Source organism: Medicago sativa, chromosome 5 (assembly GCF_051527215.1).
Source record: "Medicago sativa cultivar Bolivia chromosome 5, Bolivia_mono, whole genome shotgun sequence".
Lineage (NCBI taxonomy): Eukaryota > Viridiplantae > Streptophyta > Magnoliopsida > Fabales > Fabaceae > Medicago > Medicago sativa.
Window position 1 is genome coordinate 50,282,012 of NC_140753.1, and position 19,739 is coordinate 50,301,750.

General features: G+C 30.9%; 1 protein-coding gene across 1 annotated transcript; it reads left to right on the forward strand.

Moving 5' to 3' along the window:
• Window positions 1-15,342: 15,342 nt before the first annotated feature.
• Window positions 15,343-18,124, forward strand: LOC146922735 (F-box protein FBW2-like). Its single transcript, XM_085715526.1, has 4 exons — window positions 15,343-15,495; window positions 15,779-15,829; window positions 16,499-16,810; window positions 17,222-18,124. Exons 3-4 carry the CDS (start codon window positions 16,503-16,505, stop codon window positions 17,862-17,864), a joined length of 951 nt encoding a protein of 316 aa, XP_085571652.1. The 5' UTR covers window positions 15,343-15,495; window positions 15,779-15,829; window positions 16,499-16,502; the 3' UTR covers window positions 17,865-18,124.
• Window positions 18,125-19,739: the final 1,615 nt, after the last annotated feature.

The window sequence follows — 19,739 nt, forward strand, 5'->3', positions numbered from 1 at the left end:
ATAAAACAATTCAATTAATAATACACCTATCAACAAAATAATACACTTTAAAAAAAATAATACACTATGATTTATGGATCGGATGGATTATCCATCCATTAAAATCTAATAATGGATGGATTGGATGAACTTTATTCTAAATGGATGGATTATATGGTTTTTTTTAAGAAAGAAAAATAGTGGATTGTAATGGACTAATGGACCTTTTTTGATCCATCCATTAGGATCCAAATCCATATCCATCCAATCCATCCATTTTGCCACCCATAGTTATTAGATAGATGTGGTTGATTTAAGCGGCAACAAATTTGAAGGGCCTATTCTTATTTCTATCTTCAAACTCATAAGACTCCTTTTACTTCAACTTTCCAAAAACAAGTTCAATGGCACTATACAACTTGATGTGATTGGAAGGCTCCAAAATTTGAGTACACTTGATCTTGTGCATAACACAATGTTTATTGATGCAACAAGTATTAGGCATGACTATGAGGCATCCTCATCTTTTCTGAATTTGAAATGACTTTGGTGGTGTTCATGTAATCTGAGAGAATTCCCTGAATTTTTGAAATACAAATCCTCATTGCAATTCCTAGACTTATTAATCAAATCAGATTCAGGACCAATGCCAAACTGGATTTCAGCATAAATCATTTGAAAGGAACCATCCCATAATCTTTGGCTAATTGCAAACACCTACAAGTTCTAAACCTTGGAAACAATCAATTAATTGTTGGATTTCCTTGCTTCTTGAATAACATTTCATCTCTTAGAGTCATGGTTTTAAGGACAAACAATTTGCATGGAAATATTGAATATCCTTGTAATATTGGCCCCTGGGAGACACTTCAAATTGTGCTTTAGCCTGCAATAATTACGGAACTGGAAATAGGTGGCCGAGATCACTTTACATGTAACACCAGGGAAACTTCGATGGTTGAATTTGGTTATCACTTCAATGTTATCCAAGCAAAACTACCAGGGAGTAAGAAATTATTCAAGTCTTAAAACCATGCAGCCTTTTTGGGATTTATAGAAGCCAAAAAAGCTTACTGAATCAAGTGTTACATGTAGCACTTGATTCCATTCTTTAATTGGAGTACAAAATTTTCTTATTCAACCTTCTTCGTTACAGAGATTGAAGTTTTTATTCACAAAGCCATTCATTCATATGATTCAACAAATAGTCATCCTAAAAGTTAACCTATTTGAAACAAGCAAGGGAGAGATAGGTAGCAATATGGCATAATGATAGGTTCAATGGCTTCTTGGGTTTGCCTCTTGAGCTTGTTCCTCAAGTCCCCACTACACCTCCCAGTGCTAGGTAGGTTCGTTGCTGCATTGTTCTCATCATGTTACTGTCTTTTACTTGCTGCCAAATTTACTATGAAGCACCGACACAGTCATTGACATCGAACACGACACTGACACACGTCAGGCACCGGACACATTTTCTACTAAAGAGAAAATATTTTTTTTTTTAATTGTCAATCACTCATATCTTGTGTCATAAGTGATAGTAGTATTTTTGAATTAAGAGGTTGGGTTCAAATGGTTAATGAGTTCCAACGAAAGTCGAATTGATCAGAGTACCCGAGTTCAAGTTTGGTTGGAACAATCATTTGTCATACTTTATTCACCGCTTTGCCGAACTCCGGATTTATAGGAAGTCAGGAACCATTTCCTCTTGAAATTGGAGGGTACGTAAGACAAAAAGAAAAGTAACTTTCTTTAGATACGGCTTGTGAATTTTCTTCTAGAGTTAAGTACTGTTTTAGCAATTTAATCCTTTTGTTCATTGAGATTGTGGTATTATTTATGGATACCATCCATTTATTGGATTGCATGATGATTTTCTCTTTTTAGAGTTTGAACAATTGACACTGTTATGTATATTACTTGCAAATGAAATAATGCACAATTATGTTATAATGTACAATATTTGTTGTTAATAACTTCATGGAATGTCTAATTTTTGCTAAATTCTTTTGTTTTGATTTTTCACGTATGTAGTGCAACTGTTTTTGGAGTTTCAACAGAATCCATGAAATTATCATATGACAGAAGAGAGAACATTGTACCAACGACCTTACTACTAATGCAAGAACACTTGTATGCTCAAGGAGGATTACTGGTTCATTGTCTACAATCTTTATTAACTTCTCTTTTAATTGTCACAAGCAACAAGCTAAGAGGACATAGACACCGACACAACACTGACATTGACATGTAGACACCAATAATAAGATACGTTACATGGTAACATTAACATCATACTGTGAAATACTACTTGTGCTATTGCAGTATCATCTTATACCTGTTCGTCTATGCACTTTTCTATTGCGCTTAATTGTGTAACTATTTTATCACATCTATTATGTAATACAAGTTTTAATATTATGTACTTGATGTAAATTTTGATAATTTTGTTTGATGTTTGTGTATTCTTGAAGGCTTGGTTTAGGGAACTACCGAGAGGTGTTCTGGATTCTTTATCTCCGGAGCAGGTAATGCAATGTCAAACAGAAGAGGATTGTGCCGAACTGGCGAGTCATTTACCTCAAACTGAAGCTTCACTTTTGAACTGGACTATCAATCTGATGGCTGATGTTGTACAAGAGGAACATCTGAATAAGATGAATGCGCGCAACATTGCCATGGTTTTTGCACCAAACATGACTCAGGTTAGTTTCATTAAGTTTTTTATTCTTTAGGAATTGCAAGGAGGAATACACATACATTTATAGACTATACTAGTCTTGTACTCCTAATATATTTTGACCTTCACTAATTTATTATACTACATTTGGAAAACAAATTGAAAGTTAGTTCTTTAAGGAACTATATGAAGCGCTAACAAAGACGCTAGAGAAGACACAAACACGTCGACACTGGTAACAATTTGAGAAAATAAATGTAAGTAAATGTAAACTAATTTGTCGGTATTCAACACCCACGCATGGCAGATACCAAACACGTCTTAAATCTAAAGTGTCGGTGCTACATATTTGATATATTAAATAACTGAAAGATGTTATTAAATAACTTATGAAAAACTATTATGAGATCAAACACATAAAATGGATGTGCTGATCTAGTTACAAGTAGTCTATTTATAGTGATAGCATTCTATATGGTAACTTGTCTAGCAAGTTATCAGTTATAACAAACTATAACTGACTAGTTTTTAGTGTAATGGTGACCCTATGAAGATAATGAGGGATGAACCAATGAAGAAACACATGTCGGTAACCGATCTTCTAGTATCCGGGCAAAGAAAATTACACATGCAGAAGCTTGCTTGAGGTATCTGAGAACCCTGCAAGCAGCTTTAAAATGAACTTGTGTTGGAGTAGAAAACAATTGACTGAGTTACTGAACAATGAAGGTAATGTATGAACGTGTGGTAATGAGATATAGCAACATGCCAATGAGCCTTCTAAATGAGGGAATGTCTGAAAAATTGGACCACTATCTTGATGGAGTTTGATAGAGGGATAAGAAGAAGTATTGATAGGCTTGCAATTTAGATGTTCATTATCTGATAACAGATCTAAGCAATACTTGCGTTGACAAAAGAGAAATGCCTTAGATCTTGCAATTTCTAGACCCCAAAAAGTATCAAAATAGTCTAACAATTGTGTACCTGTAAATTTTGAAATTAAATTTTCACAAATCAAATATAAACCTTAACATTTTTTTAAAAATAATTGTGATATTTATTTATTTATTTTTTAAATTTTTTTTATAATATTTGATTTTTCAAGTATGACAACAAACATCTTTTTCCAAGCGCTCTTAACATGAATTACTCTGTTGGGAAGCTAGCTTCAAGAAAGTTACTTGCTTTAGTGATTATTCCTGCCATGTCATTCGCATAGTAAATGTTGGAACATGTGTGGAAATTGAGTTAAAAGACTAAACACAAATTTCCATGTTGAGTAGAACTAGTGTTGTGTGAATTGAAAAAAAGTGGAAGTCCCACATCGGATGGAACACACACATTAGTAGTGTTTATATAGTGGGGGTGTACCTCTAATTAATGGGGGTACATAAGCACTAGAGAAAAAATATATATTGATATATATTTTATTATTTGGAAATGATAAATTAAATAATTAATTTAATCATTATTAGAAAGTGCTTTCTTAGTCCCCAAGTTTTGCTAAAATATTTTGGTACATAATATAATATATTTTTGTACTAAATTTAATATATTTTAGTACTCAATTAAGATATTTTTGTATAAGATCTAATATGTGAATTACTTAATCGCAAAGTAATATGTTACTTGTTCCCAAAGTTTCTCATATTACTTGTTCCCAAAGTTTCTCACTTATTAGTTGTGAATTTTCCCTATAAATAGAGAACTCACATAGTGCATTCCACACACCGAAAAGAATTTCATTGAGTTGTCGGGAATTCTTTTCTTCTCTTCTCCCTCCGACTTGTGTTAACAAGTTTCTTCTGCTTCTACTCCTTTCTGTCCCTTTCGGTTTCAAATAGAGCGGTTACGTACCGTATCGAGTGGCTTCGATCAATCGATTGAACCATATTTTAAGAGTGTTCTTAAGACCATAGTCCCTTTTTCGGTTTAATGTCCCTTCGGAATTAAGAGTGGTCTTAAGTTCATAGTCCCTTTCGATAATATAAGTCCCTTCGGAATAAAGAGTACTATTAAGATCATAGTCCCTTTCGTAATAATAATGTCCCGTTGGAATTATGAATGATCTTAACAGTATATAAATTATTTAAATATTTTTCTATTTGAGGAGAAATGGTGGTATCACCATATTTTGAGTGGTCGTAGTACCATATTAAAAGTTTGGAGAACTTAAAAGTTAGAATGGTGGAAACACCATATTTGAGTGGTCTTAGCACCATATAGAATGGTAATAATACCATATTAAATTGGTTTCAGTATTAATGAGTGGTCTTAGTACCATATTTGAAGGTGTAATTCTCGAACGGTTTTCTACGGTGCAGTAGTTAACCGCACAGTTGTAGCTGGACTTGTTTTATCCTGGAGGCGGCGTGGTTGATAGTCTACCTTGCACAATTTTGGGTAGTGCCACGAAACGTCTTAAAGAGAGCGACCTGGTCGTGACTCAACCTAGTAACAACTTCGGTAGATAATAGAATTTGGAAATCCAAATACAACAGTTTGGAAATCCAAAAACAACAATTTTAAGACGTTTCTATCTGCTATGTCTGCCGAAGAAATTACTTATTGAGGTTGCGTTGTCCCTTAATATAAAAAAAAGGATAAATCAAGCTTTAGAAATACATCTTTTGACTGAAACGATGAAGTGTTGTTGTAAACAAACAACACTATGAAATTCACATATCACTTTTAATGATAAAACGTGGAGTTAATTGTGAATAAAAATCGTCCCTCGACGCATCCACGTAGGACATTCCCAAATTTATTCTGATGCGTTGTGATGATGCTGCTTATTGTGTTAAGGGAATGTCTATTGGGCAAAATCTTTTGAAATAAGCAATTGCTTCTGGTTTGTAAGTATGATGGTATTCTTTGTATTGTTTTATGATTTGTCCGTGAAGTGAAAAATGAAAATATGGACAAATTGTTGCCACTTCATTGAAAAAACAGTACAAAGGTAACAATGTTTAGAGTTCCAGGCACCAAGCTAAGCGCACTAATATTGTAATACCATATATATGAACATTGAAAGAAAATAATAATGTCTTTTGATGAACTAGAGATTATCTGAGAAATTTGTTCAAAATGTTTGAAACAAATATTAGAAAGAATCTGAATTCCAGATTTCTATTGAATAAGACTGAGTTAACTCAGACTTAAAGAGAGACTTGTCTACCATACATTCTTGTGCAAAAAGATTGCACCTTTGATGGTATGTTCAAAATTAAACTCTCCTTCTATTTTATTAGTTGTGTGATTTTAATATTTGACATATCAAAATTGATCACAAACAAGCGTTTAATTTTAAACTTGAGTAACTTGGACTTAATTCCAACATTATATGATTAGACAATTTTATTTATTGCAGTCAAGAAATATGAACCAAAAGTTCATATAAATCAGAATTTAGAGAATATGAATCTCTAAACATAATAAATTATGATATGTGTAAATTTGATGACACATAAATTATGATATGTGTAAATTTGATGACACATAAATTAGAAATGATAAAATGATATTTTATCATATTTATTGATGACTGTGCATTTTGGAAAATAAAATTGATATGCTTGAATGTTCAATTTTTATAACAAAAATTGAAATTTATGTTGTATAGAGAACCCAAGTCTAAGAACAAAAATTCTAATTAAGAAATTTTTGAAGAAAAGACAACTCAACTTGTCTTATTTTTTGAACTTGGGATTGTCTGACATAAGTTCGGACTTTGAACCCAAGAGAGTTAAACTCACTAGTAGAGCCTATGAATGTGTATTCATTAGGTATGTTATAAATAACGAAGCATATAGGTTTTAGGACCTAAATGTTAAAGTGATCATAGAATTAAAAGATGTTGATTTCTATGAAGTAAGTACCCCTTTAAATTAAAGAATAGTGGGGGCACTAGTGGGGGTAAACTAAATTCCCCTTGTATATTAAGAACTAGTGGGGGCACTATATCTACTCACATTCATGTAATTAGAAATAGTTATGAAAATATCATACGAGATGTTATAGAACCTCAAGGAGGTAAGAAAGCTAAAAATGCTAAAGAGTATGAACTTGGTTTATACATTGGAAGAAGTTAGGGGACCAAACTGAAAACAGAAAATAAGTTAAGGGACCAAATGATGTATTAAGCCGACAATATTTTTAATAAATTGTTTTGTTTGACTAAAGAAATAAGCAGTTTTTGTCTTTTCGTAATAAATTTGACATTTTTATGACTGTGTTGTAAATTGAAAATTGAAATATTCTTAGTGTAGTTCGAAACTACACATTCCCTACTTCTTTGACCTTATAATGTGCATCTAAACACTAGACTACTTGACAAAAAAGTTCAACCTTTAATGATAAGATAATGTTTATCCTTTTATTATGAATATAAGTAGATTGTCCTGATAAGATTAAAAGTCTTTCTGATGCGCCTTGTACTGGACTTATTGACTATTAAGTTTTTTTATTAAAACAAAAAAAATTGGTTTGATCTACGCATGACGTAACTTTGGTCGTCAGTCTTTATCAACATATTTGACTTATTTTAATCGTTACATAAGGTTACTGTGTGATATGTCATCTTTATCGTTGATTTGACACCTCATAGACAATATTTTTAATGAATTGTTTTGTTTAACCAATAAAAATAAGTAGTTTTGTCTTTTCCTACTAAATTTGACTTTTTCTTGACTGTGTTCTAAATTGAAAATTTAAACATTCTAAGTGTAGTTTGGTGGTTAATTTCATGGACATTAGTTTGTATGGGCCTGAATTCGAACCTACAAATTCCCTACTTATCTGCACTTATTATGTGAGTCTAAACACGAGGCTACTTGACAAAAAAATTCACCAATTAATGATAAGAAAATGTTTATCCTTTTATTATGAATATAAGTAGATTGTCCTAATAAGATTAAATATCTTTCTGATGTGCCTTGTACTTGACCTATTGACTGTTAAGTTTCTTTATTTAACAAAAACATCGGTTTGACCTACGCATGACGTAACTTTGGTCGTAAGTCTTTATCAACATATTTGACTTATTTTAATCATTACGTAAGGTTAGTGTGCCATATGTCATCTTTATCGTTGATATGACACCTCATAGACAATATTTTAATGAATTGTTTTGTTTAACCAATAAAAATAACTAGTTTTGTCTTTTCCTATTAAATTTGACTTTTTCTTTACTGTGTTCTAAATTGAAAATTTAAATATTCTAAGTGTAGTTCGGTAGTTAATTTTATGGACATTGGTTTCTATGGGCCTGAATTCGAACCTATAGATTCCCTATTTATCTGCATTTATTATGTGAGTCTAAACACGAGGCTACTTGACAAAAAAATTCACCAATTAATGATAAGAAAATGTTTATCCTTTTATTATGAATATAAGTAGATTGTCCTAATAAGATTAAAAGTATTTCTGATGCGCCATGTACTTGACCTATTGACTGTTAAGTTTCTTTATTTAAATGAAAAGATTGGTTTGACCTACGCATGACGTAACTTTGGTCGTAAGTCTCTATCAACATATTTGACATATTTTAACTGTTACGTAAGGTTACTGTGTCATATGTCCTCTTTATCGTTGATTTGACACATCATAGACAATATTTTTAATGAATTGTTTTGTTTGACCGATAAAAATAAGTAGTTTTTCTCTTTTCCTATTAAATTTGACTTTTCCTTGACTGTGTTCTAAGTTCAAAATTTAAATATTCTAAGTGTAGTTTTGTTGTTAATTTCATGGACATAGGTTTGTGAGGGCCTGAATTCGAACCTACAGATTCCCTACTTCTTTCCACTTATAATGTGACTCTAAAGACTTGGCTACTTGACAAAAAAGTTCAACATTTAATGATAAGATAATGTTTATCCTTTTATTATGAATATAAGTAGATTGTCCTAATAAGATTAAATATCTTTCTGATGTGTCTTGTACTTGACCTATTGACTGTTAAGTTTCTTTATTTAACAAAAACATTAGTTTGACCTACGCATGACGTAACTTTGGTCGTAAGTCTCTATCGACATATTTTAACTGTTACATAAGGTTATTGTGTTATATGTCATCTTTATCGTTGATTTGACACCTCGTAGACAATATTTTTAATGAATTGTTTTGTTTGACCAGTAAAAATAAGTAGTGTTTGTCTTTTCCTATTAAATTTGACTTTTTCTTGACTGTGTTGTAAATTCAAATTTGAAATATACTAAGTGTAGTTCGGTTGTTAATTTCATGGACATTGGTTTATAGGGGCCTAAATTCGAAACTAAAGATTACCTACTTCTTTGCCCTTATAATGTGCGTCTAAACACTAGACTACTTGACAAAAATGTTCAACATTTAATGATAAGATAATGTTTATCCTTTTATTATGAATATAAGTATATTGTCCTGATAAGATTAAAAGTCTTTCTGATGCGCCTTGTACTTCACCTATTGACTGTTAAGTTTTTTTATTAAAACAAAAAAAAATGGTTTGACCTACGCATGACGTAACTTGGGTCGTAGGTCTTTATCAACATATTTGACATATTTTAATCGTTACGTAAGGTTACTGTGTCATATGTCATCTTTATCGTTGATTTGACACCTCATAGACAATATTTTGAATGAATTGTTTTGTTTAACCAATAAAAATAAGTAGTTTTGTCTTTTCCTATTAAATTTGACTTTTTCTTGACTGGGTTCTAAATTGAAAATTTAAATATTATAAGTGTTGTTTGGTAGTTAATTTCATGGACATTGGTTTGTATGGGCCTGAATTCGAACCTACAGATTCCCTACTTATCTGCACTTATTATGTGAGTCTAAACACGAGGCTACTTGACAAAAAAATTCACCAATTAATGATAAGAAAATGTTCATCCTTTTATTATGAATATAAGTAGATTGTCCTAATAAGATTGAAAGTCTTTCTGATGCGCCATGTACTTGACCTATTGACCGTTAAGTTTCTTTATTTAAATGAAAAGATTGGTTTGACCTACGCATGACGTAACTTTGGTCGTAAGTCTCTATCAATATATTTGACATATTTTAACTGTTACGTAAGGTTATTGTGTCATATGTCATCTTTATCGTTGATTTGACACATCATAGACAAAAAATTTAATGAACTGTTTTGTTTGACCGATAAAAATAAGTAGTTTTTGTCTTTTCCTATTAAATTTGACTTTTCCTTGACTGTGTTCTAAATTCAAAATTTAAATATTCTAAGTGTAGTTTGGTTGTTAATTTCATGGACATTGGTTTGTGAGGGCCTGAATTCGAACCTACAGATTCCCTACTTCTTTGCCCTTATAATGTGCGTCTAAACACTAGACTACTTGACAAAAATGTTCAACATTTAATGATAAGATAATGTTTATCCTTTTATTATGAATATAAGGGCCCGTTTGATGGTCAGGATATGATAGAGGCAGGATATGATAGAAAACTGGATAGAGATAGGATATGATAAGAACATGATAAACATGAAGGTGAGAAAAAACACAAGAAGGGGGGGTTGAATTGTGTTTTGAAAAATTCTTCGTTTCTCCTAAACAACTGAATACACTGATCAGAAGCTAAGTGAGACAGCTTCTGAAGTGATGATCAGAATCTAATTGCAGCGGAATAAACAGAGAGAGAGAAGAAGAACGACACAAAGCAATTATACTGGTTCCTTCCACAATCCGGAAGTAGTCCAGTCCCCCTTGCACTTCCAAGGAGATTTCACTATGAGTAATATCTGATTACAAATGCTCAAGCACACAAGCAAGAGACTTCCTTTGCTCAAGCACACAAGCAAGAGACTTCCTTTGCTCAAGAACACAATCAAGAGACTTCCTGCTCAAGCACAATTGCAAGAGACTTCCTAACTAAACAAAATTACACAGAAAATTGTTTAAGGTTGAACACTTGATATACAATCAGAGGTGCTCACAATACAAATCAGATACAGACTCAATGGACTTAAGAATTTCTAAGATATGGCTTTAAGACACAGAAATTCTAAGTGAATGCAGAACAATTTCAGCAGAGGTTTGGTACTTGTGAAAATCTTGTGAGTCTTTCGTTCAGCGTTCTTGCATTACCAATTCTCTAGGTCTTCACTCCTTTATATAGAGGTGTGAAGGAGACGTTGTGAAATTGCCAGCACACCAAAGAGTCGTTGTTGAAGCTTGATCTTTCACCAATGATCTTTTGCCTGATTTGGTTGTTGTCCTATGAAGAACAAATTTGAATTCCATTCCTTATCCAAGGGAACATCTATGCAGGCGAAACCGTATTCTGGAGCTGTTTTCTTGTCCTGTAGCGTGGACACAAAACAGAGTAGTGGAGAACGTGGTTGTACAATTCGTACAAAGTACAATGTCAACGCTTTCGTCCAAACTGCAAGCACAGGCCTTCAAACACCTTTGAAATGACCGTTGCAAAATTCCACTAATCCTTTGTTTGTGTTTTCGAATCCAATAGACAGCTTTTGCAATGTAGATTCTTCAATTCTTGAATCTTTTGCAAATCCAGTTGAGATTCAGCTTCTGGTGAAATGGCTTCTGATGAGGCAGCTTCTGATGATGCAGCTTCTGATGATATGACTTCTGCAGCTTCTGATGATGTGGCTTCTGGACCTCTTGTCTTCAGGAGCACTATTCTTCAGGAGCAGCTTTACTTCAGGAGCGCTATTTCTTCAGGAGCAGCTTGACTTCAGGAGCGCTTTTACTTTCAGGAGCGTATTGCCTTCAGAATCATCTAAGCTTCATTTCTTTGTTGTTTCCTTTGCTCTTTATTTGCTCATTCAGAACCAATGATGATGTAACTTTGTAATTATGGTCCTGTACACTTGAACAAATATTAGCTAGTCCAATTTACAATTTTTAATACCTTGTTATCACCAAAACTCTTTAAGGTTCATTGTTAAACACATTTTGTTCCAACAAAACATTAATCCTATCTCGTGTTTGATGTGCATATGATAACAAACAGGATATCGTTATAATTTAATGAAAAAATTGCTCTCATAATTAATTAAATATTGTAAAAAAGCGTGTTATTAATTATAATAGAAAGTACATGCTATCATTATTTTAAAAATGACAATATTTTAAAAATGGCAAAATATCATGATAATAAATAAGGAATGGTCTTCCAATACCATCAGGATAATTTCTAACGTAACCCAGCCTATACTCATTATAGAAATTACAAAGCAAAGTCAGGATAGGATAGGAAAATGGTTTATTTTATCATATCATTTTGGTGCATCAAACATGAGATTTAAGCAGGATATGATTAATGTATCATATCCTGTCTCCCTATCATGTCCATCAAACGGACCCTAAGTAGATTGTCCTGATAATATTAAAAGTCTTTCTGATGCGCCTTGTACTTGACCTATTGACTGTTAAGTTTCTTTAATTAACAAAAAGATTGGTTTGACCTACGCATGACGTAACTTTGGTCGTAAGTCTTTATCAACATATTTGCATATTTTAATCGTTACGTAAGGTTACTGTGTCATATGTCATCTTCATCGTTGATTTGACACTGCATTGACAATATTTTTAATGAACTTTTTTGTTTGACCAGTAAAAATAAGTAGTTTTTGTCTTTTCCTATTAAATTTGACTTTTTCTTGACTGTGTTCTAAATTGAAAATTGAAATATTCTAAGTGTAGTTCGGTTGTTAATTTCATGGACATTGGTTTGTAGGGGCCTGAATTCGAAACTACAGATTCCGTACTTCTTTGCCCTTATAATGTGCATCTAAACACTAGACTACTTGACAAAAAAGTTCAACATTTAATGATAACTGATAAGATAATGTTTATCCTTTTATTATGAATATAAGTAGATTGTCCTGATAAGATTAAAAGTCTTTCTGATGCGCCTTGTACTTGACCTATTGACTGTTAAGTTTTTTTATTTAAACAAAAAAATTGCTTTGACCTACGCATGACGTAACTTTGGTCGTAAGTCTCTATCAACATATTTGACTTATTTTCACCGTTATGTAAGGTTACCGTATCACATGTCGTCTTTATCCTTGATTTAACACCTAATAAACAATATTTATACTGAATTGATTTCTTTGACTCAAAAATAATAAGAAACTTTTGTCTTTTCCCGTAAAATTCAATATTTTTTTTTATTGTGTTCTAAATTCAACATTTAAATCTTCTAAGTGTAGCTCGGTTGTTAATTTAATGGACATTGGTATGTCTGGGCCTGTATTTGAACCCCCGAATTCCCCACTTTTTTATACTTATAATGTGCGTCTAAACACTAGGCTACATGACAAAAAAGTTCAACATTTAATGACAAGGCAATGTTTATCCTTTTATTATGAATATAGTACTCCATCTTTTCCATAATAATATATTCTTTTTAAAAATAAATTAATTATTTTAATATTTAAAATATTATTTTAATAATTAAAAAAAATATTGTAATTACTTTAATATTTTTCATCAAATCTTTAATTTAATATAATATTTTAATAATTAAATATTTATTAATTAATAATTAAAATATTTTCCATAACATCTTGATTTTAATGTATTATTTTACCAATTAAAATATTCTGTAAACTAATACATATTAAACAAAAAAATTAATAACAACATGAATATTGTTTGCCTAAAGGAATGTTATATTGTTTGTGTCATTCAAAAAGGCAAAAATTTATATCATATTTGTTATAATATTTATTTCTTTTAAAAAGTAAGTACAATTTCTTATAATTAGAATGTGCGAAATATAAATCATATATTTTTAATCAAAATCAAACTTTCTTAAAAGTTATTGTTTGTAATTTATACAAATGAGCTTGATAAAAAGTTGATGCTTTTCTAAAAAAATTGAATATAATGAACTCATAATTTTTTTGAGAGAGAGAGAGGCAAACATTATTTTATTAAAATATATTTCTTCTTTTTGACTTGAATTTAATATGAGTAAATATACATTAACTTTTATTTTGACAAAATGCAAACCAGTGGGATCACGACCAAAACTCCGAAAAATTGAAATAAAAGGACCAAAAAGAAAATTTAAAATAAGGGAATCAAAACTCCGAAACATTTGAAATAACATGACCAAAAATCTTATTTTTAAAATAAGGAGGATCAAAACTTTATCTTTTTTATTTTAAAATAGGAAGAACAAAAATGCATTTACGCCTTATAAAAATTACACTCTCCTCTCCCTTAGAAAGCTCGAATCACATTCTCCTTAATGTTTTTTGAACGATATTCTCCTCATGTTAAAATGCATTAAGAACTATTATTCAAACGAGCACGTTTGTCTACTATTTTTTATTGTGCTTACACGTGTAAATTATAAACAACATTTATATTAAATTTTGATTATGATTGATATGCTTAAAATGCTAAAAAAAAAATATAGTAAATTTATAATTTAATTTAAATTACCAAATAAATAATAACGCTAATACAAAAATATTTTTTTATGTGCAAATAGATTGTCCTGATAAGACTAAAAGTCTTTTCTGGTGCGCCTTGTACTTGACCTATTGACAGATAAGCTTCTTTATTTAAATAAAAAGTTTGGTTTGACCTACGCGTGACGTAATTTTGGTATTCAGTCTCTATCAACATATTTGACTTATTTTAACCGTTACGTAAGGTTATCACGTCATATGTCATGTTTATCGTTGATTTGACATGTCATTGACAATATTTTTAATGATATGTTTTCTTTGATTCAAAAATAATAAGCATCTTTTGTCTTTTCCTATTAAATTCGTCATTTTCTTGACTGTGTTCTAAATTCAAAATTAAATCTTCTAATTGTAGTTCGGTTGTTAATTTCAAAGACATTGGTATGTAAGGGTCTGAAGTTGAATCTACGGATTCCCCACTTCTCTGTACATATAACGTGAGTCTAAACACTAGGTTACTTGACAAAAAAGTTGACATTTAATAATAAGATAATGTTTATTCTTTTATTATGAATATAGTACTCCCTCTTTTCCATAATAATATATTATGTTCATAATTAAAATATTACTTTAATAATAAAAAATATTTTATTGAAATTACTTTAATATTTTTCATCAAATATTCTATAAACTAATACTTATTAAACAAAAAAATTGATAACAACATGAATATTATTTTGCCTAAAAGAATGTTATATTGTTGGTGTCATTTAAAAAGGCAAAAAATTTATATTATCTTTGCTATAATATTTATGTCTTCAAAAAAGTAAGTATAATTCCTTATAATACGAATGTGCAAAATATTAATGTTATACTTTTAATTAAAATCAAAATTTCTTAAAAGTTATTATTTGTAATTTATACACATTAGCTTGATAAAAAAATTGAAGCTTCTCTCAAAAAAAAATTGAATATAATGAATTCATAATTTTTTTCAAGAGAGAGTGGCAAACATTATTTTATTAAAATATATTTCTTCTTTTTGACATGAATCGGATATTAGTAAATAGAAATTAACTTTTATGATTAAATTATTTTAATTATTTTTGTCTCGAAAGAGTTTATTTTTGACTGGAACGAGTAGTATATATTTATTTTATTAAAATACATTTTTCTTCTTTTTTGACTAGAATTAAATATCAATAAATAATCATAAATTTTCCCTTTGACAAAATCCATTTTAGAGTACTAGTACTATATAATCCAAGTGAATGAGTCTTATTTTCCCACAACACAAAAACCAGTGTCTCTTGAAACTGTACTTTTGGTGACTTTTGCCAAAGACTTCAGTTTTTTTTTACTCTTGTGTGTGTATCTGAGTAAGTACAGAGAAACGGTGTGGTGTGTGACAGTAAAAAAGCTGATATTTTCTGCATCTAAGGTATTCCTTTCTTACTTCTTCATTTCATTTTTCTTTCTCTTTCTCTTTCTTTTCCAAAACAAATGAAAAACTCTTTTTTTCTACTCTCTACACCCTACTCTATAACTAGCTTACTTTTTATACGTAAAAAATAATAAAATATTCTTTTTTTTATTATTGCATTGATTTGAAATTAAGGGTTGTTGGTGTTGGTGGTTGAATTTGTGTCTTTGTTCTATTACTCACTTATTGTTTTTTACATGCACATGTGCTGAATTATTTGGTTTATGTTACCTTAATTCAGGTTCTTCAAGACACATTCATCATCATCATCATCGCTTGAAGATTTGGACTGGTATATTACTAAATCTTTGTTCTTTTTGTGTTAGTGATTTATTTTTTATTTTTTTGAAAATTGAGATAAATTGAAAAAAATTGGAAATTTCGATCTGGGTAATTTTTCTTTTTTCTAGATTTGTCATACTTTAACTGAAAGTTATTTTTTTTATTGTTTTGTAAAAAAGATAAAGTTTTTCCATTTATGTGTTTTTAACCTTATTTAGCTTGTGTTAAAAATGTAAAGCTGCAAAAACATCATTGTATTATAATTGCTGTGTTTAATTTGATGCTTAGATTGCAGTATCCTCAGAAATTAAATATTCCTAAATATTCAATATTCTAAAAGAAAAACCTTTGCTAGTTGTTTATAGATTGTGTAATTTGAACTAGTAATTTTCATGCCTTTGAGAGTTTAATTTTTCTTGAATTCATTAAATTTCAAGATTTTTGTATATTGAGTTGTTATAATTTTAACTATTCAGTCTTATCTTTATGAGGGAGTTTTATTAGTTGATGAATTTCTTAAATGTGAAGAATTTTTGTGTAATGTGTTGTTTGAATTATTCATTCTTGTGTCTGTGAGAATTTAATTACTCAGTAACATACTTTAATTGTGAAATTTTTTGTATTTAGTTATTGATTCCCAGCACTAACCAATGTTGCAAAATCTTGTTTTTTTTTGCAGGAAAATGGCTGTAGCATCTGATATTCGTGCTTGGGACGAGTTGATCCCTGATACCTTGGGGCTGATTTTCACGAAACTTTCGCTCTGTGAAAGATTGACTGTGATCCCAAGGGTCTGCAAATCATGGGCCATTGCTGTAAATGGTCCTTACTGTTGGCAAGAGATAGACATCACTGACTGGTGCAGCTACTCCGAGCCTCCCCAAATTGAGCGGATGGTTCAGATGCTGATTAGTAGAAGCTCTGGATCGCTCCGGAAACTCAGCGTTTCTGGTATCCAGACGGAGAGGATTTTCACATTCATCGCTGAAAAGTAAGCATCATCCTTTGTTTTGTATGTTTGGTTTCATAATTTTATTGGAGATACAATTGAGAGTGTCTGAATTGCCGTTTACCTCCAAACCTATATTTGATTAGAAGTAATAAAATGTAGCTTTTTGGTATGAACAGTCTTCAATTTTGTGCAATCTTTCTTCTATATTTGAGCTTTTATATGTGTATAGTACTAATGTATAAATTTTGGTACTGTTTCTCTAAACATTGATGCAGTACTTATCTCACATTCCATTATACTGCTATAGCATTTTGAGCGTCTCACGCTATCTGCCATTGACTACTAGAAATCTGAACTTCTTGTTAACTAAGTTTGCTGTTCATTAACTCGATGTTTGACAAAATTTGCCATATTTTACTTATTTTGTTTTTTATTTTTCTCTTTTGCAAGTGCGGGCTCTCTCCAAAACTTACGCCTGCAAAGATGCAACATCAACGCTTTTGCTGTTGAACAAATGACCGGAAAGCTTTCAAAGATTTCAATCTTAGATTTGAGCTACTGTCTCAAAATCTGTAGCAGTGATATAGAGACCATTGGGAAGAACTTGAAACATTTGGAAATTTTCTGCCGGAACATGCATCCAGTAGAAACTTCAGGAAAACCCTCAGATGATGGTGAAGCCCTCGCGATTGCCTCTACAATGCCAAAGCTCAAGCGTCTCGAAATGGCTTACAATCTCGTCACCAGTGAAGGTGTTTATAAAATCCTCTCGTCATGTCCTAAGCTAGAAATTTTGGATTTGAGGGGTTGCTGGGGTGTCAAACTTGACATCATATCTGTGCAGCAAAAGTTTCCCAAACTTGCGGTTTTGGGGCCTCAAGTTATAGGATATTACGAGATGTTGGAAGATTGCTCGGATATCTCGGATTCTTCTGACTCTGAGTATGACGATAGCGATATGGATGACTATGACTATGATGATGACAGTGATGATGGCATTTGGTATCATCAAGGAGGGATTGAAGAGCTAGAGTTCAGAGCTTATGCAGGAGGTGTCGAAGATGCTGCAATGTATTGGCCTCCATCCCCATGAACTGTGTTCTTGTTTCCCTCAGAACTATGTTTGGTTTTATGTTTTCTGTAATTAGTGCTTCTTTGCTTTTGACTTTCTTTATGCTCTTTGCATAAAATGTATCAAAGAAAATGAAGTATTTGGGCTTCCTTGTAAGAACTTAAGATGTATAGACATCTTAAGATATTTGAAAGTTTCTTAGGTTCTCATTTTGATGGAATAAAGATAAGTTTGTATCAAAGGAAATAAAGATTTTTTTTTTTTTGCAAGCCATCATAAAATGATCATTGGCCTCTATTTTATATTTTTATGTAACGCACCTGGTTGGGATAATGCATAATAATAATAATTAATAATAATAATAATAATAATAATAATAATAATAATAATGTATTTCCTATATAGTATTATTTTTTTTTGGTGGTGTTATTTCCTATATAGTCTAACAAGCAACAAGCCTATCTTAAATTCCTCCAAATTACAAAAATTGTCCACATACAGAATTAATAAAGGAATTTATCAAAAAATTAATTTTTTTATTTTTTATTTTTTTTAATTAACAAGCAGATGTCTAAAGCACTCTTGGCAAGACAATTAAATTTATGTGAGATTGATGGACAAAGTAAAGACAGCTATAAATTAAAACAAGTTAATGTGGAAGACTATGATTTCCCATGTTAGGGAGAGGAGAGCATAGAGTGGACAGAACAAAGGTGTAAAGCTTATTAGTTTCACAACAATCAATCAACACAATGAATTTGCAGGATTCAGTATGTTTACTTTTGAATTTCTGTGTCCTCGTGAATTTTAAATTTTATAAGTAGGATATAAAATCGATAATTTCCATTGTACCAATTTTTTTTGTTGATAATTTCCATCACTATTTGAGGTAAGCAACTACGGTTAAAGATAGAGTAACTTATTTATTTGGCCTCATACCAAAAAAGTACCATTGAGATAATGTTCACAAAGGACAGGAGTACTTATTTTGCCCTATGCCTAATGGAGATGTACTTATTAAACAACATCAACGTAGATGCTTTAACATTGTACCAATATGTTCTTAACATTTTGGTTAAGAAGACACAGGTGAATTTGTGTTGCAATTTTCAACGTTTATAAGTTTTTTCACTGTCCTAAGCCAAGACCATATGGTTCCTCTTGTCTTCCAATCAAAAGGTCCGGTTAATTAGGAGTCAAAATCACATAGAGCTGCCATAGTTTTATAAGATTACGAGAGATTTTGAGAAATCTATCGTAAGATCAAACATGATTTTTTTTTTTTAATCGGCAAAATATTATTCAATAAAGCAACACTCGCACAAAAAAATACCGAATATATATGACAACCTTCCCAACACCAAAAGCAAAAACAATAAAAATACTAAACAATGCTTAAAGGCCAAACATGCACATTTCAATTTCATCTTATTTTTCTCTCCCATTTATTTCCTTATGTATTTCAAATTTTCAATGGGCCAAAAGTGTGATGTTCAATCTCCACTAATGAAACAAGAAAGTATTAGATTTCGTTCAATCTTTCACTTAATGCATTTCATCGTATCGATTCCATTGGATTCATCTTCATGTTGTAAGATTTTTCCTTAAATCTTTGTTTTTACAACGTGTAACTAATTTGCTCGAGTTAGGTTGGATGTCTTAATGTGTTATAATTTTTTGATTAGATCTAACTTCAATTTCATTCTAATTCATATATTACATCTCCTTTTTCATACTATTCTTTGATGAAATGGCAAAGAAATCTAATAAGTTTGAGGCTTTAAAATTACTATGAACCTATCCATCCTAATTAACCCAGTATATCGGGCGAAATCTAATACTAAGATTAGTCTTAAATCGTTATTTATCACTTTTAAAAGCCAATCCATTGTTTAT

Coding starts and splice junctions, on each gene's coding strand:
- LOC146922735 (XM_085715526.1), top strand. CDS start 16,503: ATGGCTGTAGCATCTGATATTCGTGCTTGGGACGAGTTGATCCCTGAT. Junction 16,811..17,221: donor TTCACATTCATCGCTGAAAA/GTAAGCATCATC, acceptor CTCTTTTGCAAG/TGCGGGCTCTCTCCAAAACT.